Below are 14,127 nucleotides of genomic sequence, written 5' to 3' on the forward strand. Positions count from 1 at the left end.
AGAAAGTTGGAGTGATTGAATGTGTTTGTGAGATGATATTTATAGGGCAAAAACTAGCCGTTTGTTACCGTTTATGACCGTTGGTGTACAAAAAATAAATGTATGTATTTGTATAATTTTATGGTAATAATATGATGTATATAATATTAGACATATTTAAATAATTATATATATCATATCATAATATTATAATGAGTGTCATAATTTATTTTGTTTAAAAACCTTATAGGATTTTATACTTGTCGTATCCCTTACCGGGAGTGTGGGATGTCGTCTTAACATCCTCCCAGGATTTATAACAAGTTTATGAAAAATTTATTTTTATTATTTCTAATAATAACATTATATTGTATATTAAATAAATATACAATAAATAAATAACAGTAAAATAAATATAATTACTTTTGTTACCTTTTTCTTCTGTTTGGAGCTTGGAATAGTATGTAGGACTTTTAGAGCTTCGTGCTGATAACGTGTTGTGAAAAAGTAAAAATTTATGGTAAAAAGTAAAAATCTCAAACACTCAAAATTTACCAAACTACACACTTTATAATATTTTTCTCTCTACTCAATTGTGATTTTCTTCACAAATGAGATATCTATTTATAGGAAATCTTTATACATAATCCAAAAATAAAATACATCATTACCTACATCATCAGACACTAATTTTCAATATTCAACACCTATTTTTCAACATTCAACATTCACATTTTCAACACAAATATTTTTCACATTTTAAATAATATTTCAACAAAACAAAGAATATTTGCTTGTTAAGAATAATAAAATGGTAGATTACCTATCCCAGATGACTATGTTTTATAAAAATTATTTCCTAAACTTTATGATCCATTGGTTATGTTGTGAAACTCGAAAAGACAGGGGAGTTTTCTTTTACCCGGAGTCGCTACTCTTAAATGTGCACGAAATCTTCGGGCTGATATATTAGTCTACAAGTAATGTTAGTAAAGTAAACTGTACTGAACAAAACACGTAAGTTTAGTAGAACATTCTAAAAAAAATTTAAGATAAAAAAATCATATAAACAAAAAATAAAGCTAATCATCATCCATCCCTAGTCAGCTCCAATAACTAGTTAGCTGCATTTCACCTGAGCCTTCTTCTTGAAGTAGGAGAAGGAGGGAACTCAAATGGAAGTGGTAAAAGTTCCATTTCACCGTTCAATATCTTCACAATGTCCCCGATATCCGGTCTCAGCTCCGGCATCTTCTGTATGCAAGAAAGTGCCAAGTTAACACACAAGCTTGCCTGTTCCTTGTTGTACTCGGCTTTCAGCCGTTCATCCACGAGTTCTAGCATGCTTCCTGAGCGAGCCAAGAGTCGAAACCAGCTCACTAAGATTGCTTTCTCCGGGTTCATTGGAGATGGAAGTACGTGCAAGGGTCTTCTACCCGATATAATTACTAGAATCAGTACACCTAGGCTGTATATATCAGCTTTCTCCATTAAGTATCCACATGAGCCGCTGTATTCTGGTGCTACATAACATAGTGTCCCTCTCATGCTCGTCGTGCTACTTAACTCTCGACTGAAAAGATCGCCACTCCACAATTCGCTCCCCGTGGAACGTGCTTTCTTTTTCCTCCATCCTTCCCTGAAACTAAACTCCACGTTCTTGTTAACAAGATCACAGCTTTCGTGTCTCGTCTTTTTCTTCCTCCTGAAGTGAAAGCTTTTCCCCAAACCAAAATGTGGTACTCTGAACCATTTCTTACTCCATACTCGGGTAGTTTTTGGGTTACGGTTCCTGTTATCAAGTTCATCTAAACGCTCTTCTTTCCACCATTCGTGCATCTTCCTATGCTTCTTAGTGCACACAGGCTGAGACATTTCACTTCCTTTCCGTTCATCATTCTCAATTACAGTATTAGTATACTCAATCCCATGTTTTTTCACAGAGTTCTCCAACTGCATCTTTGAATTTATCTTTCGTTTTGCAGTTATCCAAGTGGGCTTGCTCCTTAGATCCCCTCATTTCATCATCCCAAGCAGCACTCGGTGAAGAACAGATTTGAGTCCCAATCCACTCATTCACATAATCTTTGCTACATAGTTCACCACTCCCATCTTGTCTCCACCACCAGTCTTTCCCCCACTGTTTCGCACCCACACGAACGTTGTTGTTGTCATTATATGAAGTTAAATCTTTGCTATGATCCATATCACTTGAGTCACAATCATAAGGCATAAACTTATCACAATCCTCCCCACCATTATCATCACTTAACAACTCTTTTCCCTTCATGTTACAACCTCTACTATCACTACGATGGATCTTGCCACTAGTTTGCAAAGAAGAAGACGCTTGCAAAGCCAAAGCAAAATCTACCTCCTCTTTTTCATGAATCCCATTTTCTCCGGCTACACCACCCGCATTTAAGTTCTCTGAAAGCTCCTGACTTTTCCCCAATTCCTGGCTGTACAAACCGACGCCAAATTCCTCCTCGAGCTTCATTTTCGACGACCCGAAATCCGAAAGCTTTGCTCTGAACTCAGAGTCAAGCAACACATTGCTTGGCTTCACATCACCATGGATCACAGCTGGTTCACACTCAAGATGCAAGAAAGCTAATGCCTTTGCAACATCAAGAATAATGGAGAACCGCCTGCTCCAATCCAAGCACAGATTATTAACATTACCACTCCCTAATTTATCAGACTCGACAAATAAAGATTCTTGCAAACTCTTATTAGGCATGTACTCATAAACCACAAGTCTCTTCCCATTGTCTACACAAAAACCCAATAAACAAACAAGAAAAGAAGACTTTAGCCCACCAAGAATCTTCAACTCATTCTGGAATTGGTGCTCACACTGTAATGAAGTTGAGTCCAGAAGTTTCACAGCCACCAATTTACCATCCTTTAAAATACCTCTGAAAACAGTGCCGGAACCTCCTCTGCCTATTGCATTGGATTCACTGAAATTGTTGGTAGCGTTCTTGAGCTCTCTGTAAGTGAATCTTTGAAGTTTGTTCAAGTGTGCGGTGGAATCATATGGGCTGGTGCGGGACCTGTGCACCAGAAAGTACCCGAACCGGTAAAGAAGATACAGAATAACTAAGAGAATCAAAAGAGACACAGATATTGAGATAGCAAGGAGAATTATGCTTGTTTTTTGCCTCGAATCAAGCGGTGATGGCTGTCTTGAAGCCATTTTTCATTGAAATGAATGAAAAAAAATGGCTACAATATATGGCTCTGTGTGCCAGTGTGTGTTTTCTTTCTTTTTTTTTTTTTTTCCGTTCTTCTTTTCCTTATTTTTCGTTTTGGTGGAGTGGGGAAGTTTGTCCTGTCTTCATTGAGATTTACAATATTAGCAGTTTACCGATGTTTTTTTTTTCTTTCAATTTTTCAAGAATAAAGTCATCTGATGAAAATCTCACAAGGAGGATGGTGATCATCCTAATAACTTGTTGAGTGAGTATAATGTGAGATCGTCTCACGGATCCATGAGACGAGTCAATTCTATCCATATTCATAATAAAAAGTAATACTTTTAAGCATAAAAAATAATATTTTTTCATGGATGACCCAAATAAGAGATCTAGTCTCACAAATACGACCCGTGAGATCGTCTCACACAAGTTTTTGTCTAACTTTTTCTTAATTAAAAAACTGGATTTTGGAATAAATATTTGGCCAACCATGAATAAATTGATCATCCCAACAAAAGTGTTATATTACCAAATTTTACAAAATAAAAACAAAAAGTAAATGGCATGAAAACAAAGTAAACTTTTTGTTTACACAAAAACTCATGGGAGGTCGTTTCATAGATCAATTTTATGTGACGGATATTCGATTCGATCTAACCTATGAAAAATATTATTTTTTGTGTCAATATATTACTTTTCATTGCTCCATGCTTAGACTAAACAGTATCACAGAAGATATACAATTTTGTTTATTAGTGGTGGCGTGGATTTTGGGAGGAGTTTGTTTAGATTCCACGATAACCATTAGTATTATCTAATCTATACAAAATATATAAATATAATTTTTTATATATATAAACTTTGGACTTTGTTAATTTATTATATGGGGGAGTATAATGGAGCATTATACTATGAGATATTGTTGTTTAGTTTTGATTGAATTAAATTAATGGGTTGAGTTGAAATTTGTGAAAAGGAGATGCATCCTCGGGAGCTTTTGACTCGAGAGCGCATTTTGCAGTGATGGAGGAAGGAAATGGGACGGAAATTTTTAATCATAAAAACTCATATGAGACGGTTTCACGGATTACTCATGAAAAAAATATTATTTTTATATTAAAAATATTATTTTTTATTATAAATATGAATAAAATTGACTATTTTTACAAATATATTTGTATATAATGATTCTGTATTTGAATTTTACACTAAAACTTCTAGCTGATTAATATTAAAATACAGTAGACTTTCTTATTATTAAACAAACAAATTAATAAATGCATATAAAAAATATTGTGATGGTTTAACAAATCATGGACCTGAAAAATTGAACTCATCAGCATCTTATGATGTGAGATAATATTATATGCTTTCTTTTATCACAAATTTCACCGTTTCACGAGTCAATTTTGGGTGGCAGATCTTCGATCGACCATACTAATGAAAAAATATTATTTTTTAGAGACGAAACTATCCATAGATGAACAAGTAGTTTTGGACTGTTTTAACAGTTTTCACGACTTGAGTGCATCGATTACAACTTATCTGTTGTGACTTTTGGTTATGCACCAAACGCTCTATTAGTTAAGGCAACAGAAGTTTAATGTAAATTTTCACTTCTGTCCTGTTAGACAAAAGACATGTTTTTCCAACAATGAGTTCATTCTACTTGGATTTCCTAGCTCCTTTCTAGGCAAATAATCTATATACTGCTTACAGAGGTTCTTCATAGGTTCCAATACACAACTTTAACTGCAAACTAAAATGTGTACTTGGAGTTAACGAGTGAAAACATACATGTAGTTCCTCTCCACTTTGTTCTTCATGAATCTGACGGAAAATAAAACACTGTACCGACAATGCGAACTCTAACTATCTGCTCATTTTGCAACACAATCTGCTAAGTAGATAGATTTGAAAACCATTGCCCTGAGGCTCCCGATGGCCGTAAATTTTTACAAAACCTTTGTCTTCTTTTGATGTTGATACTCTTGGTTCTGGTGGATATGTTCGTCTAATGCATACAGAATGTGATGATCATTGCTTATATTACAGTTCTGCTACAGAATCAAAGAAGCAAGATGATAATGATCTCGTTACATAATTCTTCTGGGATTTTCAGGATTTTGTATTCTGATTTATTACCTCAGCAGCTCAACTACGCCATGCGGAAGATAGTTCGGTTTTCACATCTTCTTCCCACCATGTGGCACTCTGCAATATCAGTTATATTCATCAGCACATAACATTTGGTGGGAAACATATTTGAAAATGTGCATTTGGAACACTTTTTTTCTGAAGAAACTGCATTTCTATAATGCTGAGAACTTAGAACAAAATAAGGAGAGAGAGGGGAACCTTGTAACCTCTTCGAAGGAACTCGAGCGAGCTTCCTTCCTCCTCCTGCAGTCCCAATACCCTAAGTAATTCTTCCTTAGCCTTGCAAGTCAAAGGTTTCCTAAGTTAGCAGGTTTGTATATCATAGCCATAAAGTGACTAGAATAATGAGGGAAAAAAACAGAAGGAATTAATGTATATTTACTTCTCCCAAAGTGAATCGAGTTGCACTCTCTGCTATGCATGCATATGACCCATCTCCTTGCTTCAACATCACCTGCCAAGGCCCTGAACAAGTTGATAAATGACTTATTGTATGGCATTTCAAGTTGATTTTTCGAACCAGAAAACTTATAGTAGGCAGGACGAAAAATGTGGAAAACAAGAAGAGAAGTACCCAGACTTAAAAGCTAAGCATATGTATTGCTCACCGGGATATTGACGAAATAATGCTCCAGTATAGTTCACCACATAAGGTGCCACAGCAACTGTCTTTCGAAAGCCAAGAAAAAATAATTGTACCAACTAAAATTAAAAAACAGAACAAAAAGTTGTGTATGTAATTTTGAAATTCAAGGCAGTACCTTTGAGTATTCTCTTATTCGAATATAAAAAATGGAAGAGAACTGAGAAAGAAAACGATAATGCAAATCTCTGCTAGGAAATCCTAAAATACCGAGATCAGCACTGCACATACAGGTGATATTTAGTACACAGACACTGAATGGAGAAGGATAAAATCGATAATCCATCAGAATGAATATAACTGTAGCATACCGTAGTGTTTCAAGTTCCAAGTTGAAGAGAAGCGTAGGGGTGGAAGAAGCAAATGTGTCCTACATCACCCAGAAAACATTAATTAGTTCACATGCACAACGTCGATGACAAATATTTGTACTCGTCTAAAAATGATCGATTTATTGAATTATTTGCATTTAACATGGAAATGGCTTGGGAAGATGAAAGAAAATGACATACCACATACTTCTCTACACCAGTAAGATCACGAGTGCTGCAATTGATGAACATATAAAGTGAAGGTGGCTTGTCAGATTTCCAACGACCTGCATCGCAAGTGAGTAATCAGAACAGTGAAATTAAAAGCACTTCAGCAAAATCACTCCAATGTTAGAAGTGTCCAACATAAGCATTTCAACATAAAAGTTTAATGGTTTCATGATTCGCGTCGAAATGTGGTTATAGCTTTTTGGATATTTTACTTCATGGAACATTTGTTAAGTTAATGACAATTATCCGGATTCCTGATGGCATTTAAGAAAACGACCTTCATTTTCATCTGCAAAATCAAAATCCAAGGTGTCTCTTATGGACTTGAAAAACGACGTGACTGCACCAGTAGGAACATCATCCAAGGATCCAATCGTTATTCCATCAATCTGAAAAACAAATTATCACAATGAATAAGAAATGTTCTGCAAATATAACTCCACGCGTCTTTGACATATAAACTTGTCATCACCTGAGAAGAACAATATAAATTTTAACCGAGTGGAGTCCGTCAAACGAGCAGGTAGAATAAAAATAGGGTTATGACAAATGTGCTGGACAATGTTCTTGATCCTATGCACATTCAGAAACAAAAAAAAAAGAGTAATTAAGTTACCGAGTCAAGAGCTGCTTTAAAAAGTTCTGTTGCCCTACGCCTTTCTGGTTTATCAGGGAATACCTGAGAGCATCATGGCATACATCACATTTGAGTTCCATGTCCTGAAATTGAAATTATACCATCTTCATGGAAAATGAAAACCAAAACTGAAGATTATTTTCTTACAATGCAAGCTCTTGTTTCTCGTTTCTGTTGTAGCTTTCTAACAACTGCTAACGCAAGTTGAATGTTGGCATCACTGTACTCATCAGACGATCCCTATACATCTCAGAAAGTTTCAGGAAAAAAAAATGTGTCTGATGAATAATTGGTTAAAAACTTTTTTTTATTACATTGCCTACAAAATCAAAAGACAACTCCTTTCATTTGGGAGAAAAAAATAATGATGGAAAAATAGAGATGGAAATCAATATATCTTTTTTCTTTTTCACAGAAATACTCGAGTGCTAAAAGATACCTTATAAGAAGAAATATTGGTAGGCAATGGGCTGGTAAAGCAACCAGCAGAGCGAGAAGCGGAAGAAAATAAAGAGGAGATAAATGTCAGTACAGCAAATGAAACTTGTAAAATATCTCTCAGGTTTTGCAAGAATATAAAATGAAACAATCAAATTTAGAAATCCGAAACTATCAATGCAAAGTATGTGCAAAAAGATCTCATCGAGAACAAGTGGATTAAATGAGTGTTTACAGGTTATAAGGTGATATATTTTCAAAAGAAAAAAATATTGCTAGGAGTATTCAAGGAAGTAACTGAGAATACCAAGCATGAATTACCAATGCTACACAGTGAAATAAATATCACTGCAGAAAAATTCTTCTAACTTACATTGCCAAACTCAAATCTTTTCATCATCCGTGAGTCGATGACTTCAAATCGAATGGTACTTAATTTTCAGATTACACAGCTTTTCATCACTTCATAATACCTTTTATGCTCATAGGAAGTTAAATGGTTCTCTATTCATCTTCGATTCAACTGAAGAATCATACAAAGATTTCAACTTTACTATCAAGAAATCGTCAGAATCAGATTATACAGCTTTTTATCACTTCATAATACCTTCTATTCTCTTAGGAAGTTAAATAGCTATAATTTCATCTTCGATTCAACTGACAAATCATACAAAGATTTTAACTTTACAATCAACAAAACGTCAGAACCAAAATCAAACACCAGAACACAAATCCACCACAGTTATGCAAATGAAAGTGATTACTGCATCACTAAAATTTATACAACAATATAGCTGTAAAATCAGTCAGAATTCAACCTAAACTACAATCATGGAATGGGTATGCTTTTAATCTGAATTACAAACAAAAGGCCAATACCCATCAACAAAAACATAGAAAGTAAGCATCAGTAAATGCATAGTAAATGCATAGGAGTCTAGAGAAATACGCACGGGAAATCAATTTCAACACGAAATTTTCCCTCTTGCAGAGCATAAAAAAGTGAAGTGGCGGCATCTGATACAAGAACTTCATATGATCTGGGCTTGTAAACCGAAACGCCGGACTTTGGCCTCACTTCCGACCCAGATTTCGCGGATTCTGCACAACCAATAATCATTCTCTTCCGGCAGTGAATTGAGCTGACTAGTTTGATTGAAGGAGGACCAATGGAGGATAGAGACGAGAAAGAAGACTGCTGATGATAAATTTCAACAATAGAAGAGGCCAAAACAGATGGGATTTTCGCCATTGTCGAAACTACAGCCCAAGAATTAACAGCCATGGCCGGATTTGTGTGGGTGACGGGGGTAGGAGGGAAAGATAACGGTCAGCAAATTGGTTGGCTGATATTGTCACGTTGAGTGATGTAAATTAACCGCGATTTTAACTAAAAGTTCGCAATGCAGGGGACATGAGGAGATAGCAAGTAAAAATTCGAACCAAACCAAATTTGAAATCTGACTAAACCATGAAATATTAGTAACAAAATCAAACCAAAACAAGAACAGTGGATCTCTAAGATCGTAATCCGACGGATGAACTCACAGAAGGATAAAAACATCTTTAGTAAAAGGTGTGATAGTTTTAACCTAATGATAAAATATACTACAAATTACTTAATTACTCTCATTTATAAAAATTCAAAATCATATCTTCTCTCATTTCATTTGGTATCTCTTTGTTTAAATAATTTAAATACATTTAAGTTAATGTTAAATGTTTTTTAAATACATACATATATACAAATATATAGATACATATATATACACACACACAAATAGTTACTAGGCCCCTTCGATATGAAAAAGATTATAAAAAAATAAAGAAAAAGACAAAAATCAAATTTGACCGATGATCACCTTTGAAAAAGGAAAAGAAATTGTTTAAATAATTTCAAAAATAAGACGAAAGAAACGAAAATTATTCATATATATATATATATATATATATATATATATATATATATATATATATATATATATATATATATATCGTAATTTAAGAATTGAGATATGCAATTACAAGATTTTGATAACAATGAAATATAAGTTTTTGTGATATGGTTAATTTTATCATTACATATCAATATATAAATTTAATCACTCTTGTTAAATCATACCAAACATTCCACATATTATCTTATCATTATATTTATCCTTGATTTATCCTTATACTGTTTATCCCTTACTTATCATATACTATGTACCAAACTGTACCTTAGCATAAAAAGTAATATTTTTTCACGGATGACCCAAATAAGAGATTTGTCTCATAAATATGACTCGTGAGACCATCTCACACAAGTTTTTGCCAAACAAGAATCGCTTTGGTATGGGTTTGAATAATCAACTTTAATTTTTGAGTTTAGTAGATAATTAGCATATGACATTTTGTTATTTGGAAAAAGTAAATCATCGATCTTAAACAGAAGTCGAGTGGATATTTTATTTGATGTTATAAATAAATATCATAAATTCAGTGGTATTTGAAAATTTTTGGATAGAAAAATACTGAGAGCCGTTTGACTATTCTTTTCCTAGATAACATTAACCTATCAGCAATCTATTTGTAAAATAATGTTATAATTTATAAGTTCCTAAAATATCTTACATGATATGAGAGTTTACAAGTTATTCTTAAAAAAAATTAGCATAACACCATGAAAAATAATGATAAATTTCTTGTGAGACGGTTTTACGTGCATAGATCTATGATAAAGATCGGTATGGTTCATCATCGAAGTGAAAAGTAATATTTTTGAAATAAAAATAATATTTTTTATGGATAGAGTTGGGTAAAAGATATGTCTTTTGAAACTGACATGTGATATTATTTCATATGAGTTTTCGTGGAAAAAATATATATTTGAACTGATTCCTAAATACGTCATCTCAAATTCTGGCATTAGGTTTATTTTAGTGATTTAGGTATTTTTAAAATGTATAAATTCAGAAACTTATATTGAAAAAATTCTGTAAACGTAGACCGTAGTCATGGTTGGCCGGTTGAATTTTGCTAACACGATGAAAGCATTGGCTCTGATACCACTTAGAAGGAATGTTGCTCATAAACGTACATGAAATAAATTACAGTGTGTGTATCAGAAGTTAGTGTTTTGCTCTGGTGTTGTCAACACGAGCACACAACATGCAGCGAAAATTTATTATTTAACACACACGTAAACTTTTAATAAATAAATACCATATTTAAATTATGCACAAGTACGAATACTTGTGCAATGCCTCATGGGCAAAAATTCACTAGAAAAATTATGTAAATCGCTTACACCAAAACAATACTAGTGAGTATAACAAAACTAAATTCCTTGACACTCCAAGAAATTAACATGCATCAAAATAAATCACATAAAAACTAGATGCATAGACCGAAGTTGCTTTTAAAACAAATAAAAGAACACTCTTTGATTAACACTCTGCATGAGTGTTGTCAACACCAATCAGCAATACAATAAACATGTGAATCAATCACACAAACTATTTATACGAAAATCTTCAACTCTGAACTATGAGTGTGTTCAGAGACAAACTTCAGCAGATGTGCCCTTGCAAAATTGATCACCCGATCACACAAAAAGTTTCATCAAAATAGGCGCGGCTCTCGTATATTCTTTTATGAAAGAACTCTTCTGTCGACCTCTACGTGCACTCCGAAAACCTCCAGCTGATCCTCTCCACAACAAAGTGATCACACGATCACACAAAACTTCAGCAACTAGACAATAAAGTGATCATCTGATCACATAAAAACTGTAGAGCAAATATATGTTGAACTCTTGTAATTTCTTCTCTATAAAAAGCACTCTGTCCAACGCTCTTTCTACCACTTCTTATCTGCGGTCGTGAGGTCCTTCATATATATATATATATATAAAATACATATAAATATACCACTTTCATTTGTGAATTTCCTTATATGTCTTTGTTCATTTATTTAATTAAGTTAGCAAATAAACTAATAGGTTATCTTTAAGGTTTTTTTTGTAATTTATTGTCCATCTTAAATGAATTTGGATATTAATACACATTCCTCTTTCTTCCCTAACTTTTATGCCAAAAAAATTATTTATTTAAATTTTCTTGTTAATTTAAGTTAGCAAATTAAGTTAATAGGTTTTTTAAGAGTTTTTTGTAATTCATTGTCCATCTTAAATTGATTTGGACATTAATACACATTACTATTTCTTTTTAAAATTTTATGCCATAAAAATTATTTATTTTTATTTCTTAGTAAATTTTTTAACAAGTTTATTTTTAAATATGAACTAATAAAATCATAAATTATATAGATATTGAAATATGATAAAAGGATTTCTAACATCTAACATACATATATGTCACTTTCAATTGTGTTTTCTCCTATGTACCCTTATATTTCTAGATTTTGCAATTTGGCTTCATGGAGGATTAATTTTTTCGCTGCTTACTACCATTTGATAGATATATGAGCCCATTTATTTCCTTCTCATTTATTTTTTTCCTACGTTTCTTCCTTTCCTATTACTGCTTCACCATGGTCATTACTGTTGATGGGTTATTTCATCCACCTTCCAGTAAACTCAACGATTTCTATCGCCTGCAATTTGTTTATGTCGTTGTGATCCTCAATTTCTCTCTGTTATTATGGTTTTACTTCTTCTACTTTTCATGGCGCAGGGTAGACGGCCGGCTGCCATCTCGGGATTTGTCTCAGGGTATGTGTTTCGCTCTCTTCCTTTCTCTCCTGATTGCTTTGTTGATGCCCATTTGCATCTTCCAAGTTCATGTATTTTCTATGTGTACTCCTAACGTTATTTTCCCTCTTAGCTATTTGTGTTATCTTAAAGAGTTTCATGTAATCATTTTAATTTGGCAGCGGTGCTACTCAATTTCGGTGTGTTGGTGGTGCCGGTTTATCTACTTCCAACGGTTAGCTGCTATGTTATTTTCACCATGTTTATTTGTATCGATTGGATTGTTTTTCCACCTTTGATCTTACAGCACATATTGTGTCCGTTCCGCTGGCGTGTTCTCCTATATGTAAGTAATCTGTTGTTGTTTTCATCGTGCCTTTATTTTACTTGGATTTTTTTTCCTCGGTTTTCCTATGTTCATTTTTTCGCCCGTGAAATACGTGGGTTTTTTTTTCCCCAGTTGCATTTCTTTTTAAAATTCAGACAATGAAGGAGATATTGCTGGTATCGGTGTCTTGCCAATGGTTCCTTCATGTCAATTTTGTGGCGCACATAGATTCCTTTGTGAAGATCCATATTATTGTTGCGCATGTGGTAAAGATTGGCATCTCCTATTACTCATATTGCATTGCTGGAATTATTCAAGGACCCATCGTCTCCCTTGGCTATTTTATTCCGCCATAAAGTACGATTGTACAACAATGTTTTTTCTTTCACTTCATTTGGGGTTAGGCTTGACAAGGAATTGGCTTCTCTTCAACGTGGGGTGTACACATTTCGTGCGCCTGGCTAGATTTTCCATTCATTGCCACCACTTATACCTAATTCGGATGGTGCAAGGTATTTCCAACTTTATTTTTGGGACAACGATAATGAGTTGGAAAATAGGATGTCTGTTTTCCTGGACACTTATGTTGACAGAGAACTCATGGTTTTGCTGATGGACATAATGAAAGTAAGCCCTTATGCACAACTTCTAAAGAGGATAAATCAGTATTCTTCAATCATAAACTTAAGATTGCATATTTCCAAAAATGTTCCCGTTGACCAGAGATGTTATGACAGCCCATCCGCTAATCAAGTTGCGGCTATTTGGGTCGAAGGCAATGATGATGCTAACATTCCACATAACAGGGACATAGTTGCTTGTGGTCGTGATGGTCAAACCCATCAAATACAACATTATTATGGTTATTATGATTCCTTGAAATATCCGTTTTTTTTCCCGTATGGGGACAATGGGTGGCAGTAGAATATTCTGAAGGTAAAAAATGGATATGCCCATGTTGACGTGCATGAGAGTGTGCTACCACTTGCAGATGTTAATTCCTTCGATCGTGTTATTGCTGGTGAAACTCGTGGTGCGTTTTTAATCTTTTACCTCATACTCAATTTTTACTAATTATTTATTGCAATTTCCCCCAAACAAACAAGATAATGGTCGGCTGCATATATTTATATTTTTGTCATGCAACTAATTTGTGTGTATTTTATTTGTTTCATGCAATCGTGGAAAAAATGATATGATGGTTTCTTGTAGGGAGTACTATTTTTACATGTTGCAAATTCATGGTAGCTACAGTTCGTTAATCTTGTATGGTGGTCGATTATTGCAGCAATTTGTTGTCGATATGTACATTAAACTAGAAACAACGAGATTAGATTACTACAGAAGGCACCAAAGTGAGATAAGGTCTGAATTGTACCGGGGTGTGGTTGACAGTGTAGCCAATGGTGAATCACATGGGAGTGAGGTCGAGCAACGTGTTGTTTTACCAGCATCTTTCATAGGAGGTCAAAGAGATATGCGACATCGATATCTTGATGCAATT

General features: G+C 34.0%; 2 protein-coding genes and 1 long non-coding RNA gene across 4 annotated transcripts; 1 reads left to right on the plus strand and 2 right to left on the minus strand.

The window, feature by feature from the left end:
• Positions 1-1,010: 1,010 nt before the first annotated feature.
• Positions 1,011-3,397, minus strand: LOC140820194 (putative receptor-like protein kinase At1g80870). Its single transcript, XM_073180522.1, is given in 2 exon segments — positions 1,011-1,933; positions 1,935-3,397. Coding segments are annotated over 2 exon segments (2,070 nt in total). The 5' UTR covers positions 3,182-3,397; the 3' UTR covers positions 1,011-1,110.
• Positions 3,398-4,840: 1,443 nt separating this feature from the next.
• Positions 4,841-8,997, minus strand: LOC140819703 (protein LPA3). Of its 2 annotated transcripts, none has more exons than XM_073179880.1 (13): positions 8,556-8,997; positions 7,604-7,634; positions 7,312-7,404; positions 7,144-7,206; positions 6,805-6,916; positions 6,498-6,583; positions 6,297-6,355; positions 6,104-6,206; positions 5,951-6,011; positions 5,725-5,807; positions 5,541-5,621; positions 5,328-5,396; positions 4,841-5,239 (listed from the first exon to the last, which is right to left on the minus strand). In XM_073179880.1, exons 1-12 carry the CDS (start codon positions 8,885-8,887, stop codon positions 5,337-5,339), a joined length of 1,164 nt encoding a protein of 387 aa, XP_073035981.1. In that variant the 5' UTR covers positions 8,888-8,997; the 3' UTR covers positions 4,841-5,239; positions 5,328-5,336. The 2 variants fall into 2 exon arrangements, with proteins under 2 accessions (XP_073035981.1, XP_073035982.1); XM_073179881.1 differs by having other exon boundaries at positions 4,841-5,242.
• A 2,967-nt stretch (positions 8,998-11,964) lies between these two features.
• Positions 11,965-13,671, plus strand: LOC140820042 (uncharacterized). Its single transcript, XR_012115336.1, has 4 exons — positions 11,965-12,316; positions 12,478-12,530; positions 12,603-12,641; positions 12,779-13,671. It is a non-coding gene; the product is annotated as an uncharacterized lncRNA (long non-coding RNA).
• The last annotated feature ends 456 nt before the right edge of the window (positions 13,672-14,127 follow it).

Source organism: Primulina eburnea, chromosome 18 (assembly GCF_022965805.1).
Source record: "Primulina eburnea isolate SZY01 chromosome 18, ASM2296580v1, whole genome shotgun sequence".
Lineage (NCBI taxonomy): Eukaryota > Viridiplantae > Streptophyta > Magnoliopsida > Lamiales > Gesneriaceae > Primulina > Primulina eburnea.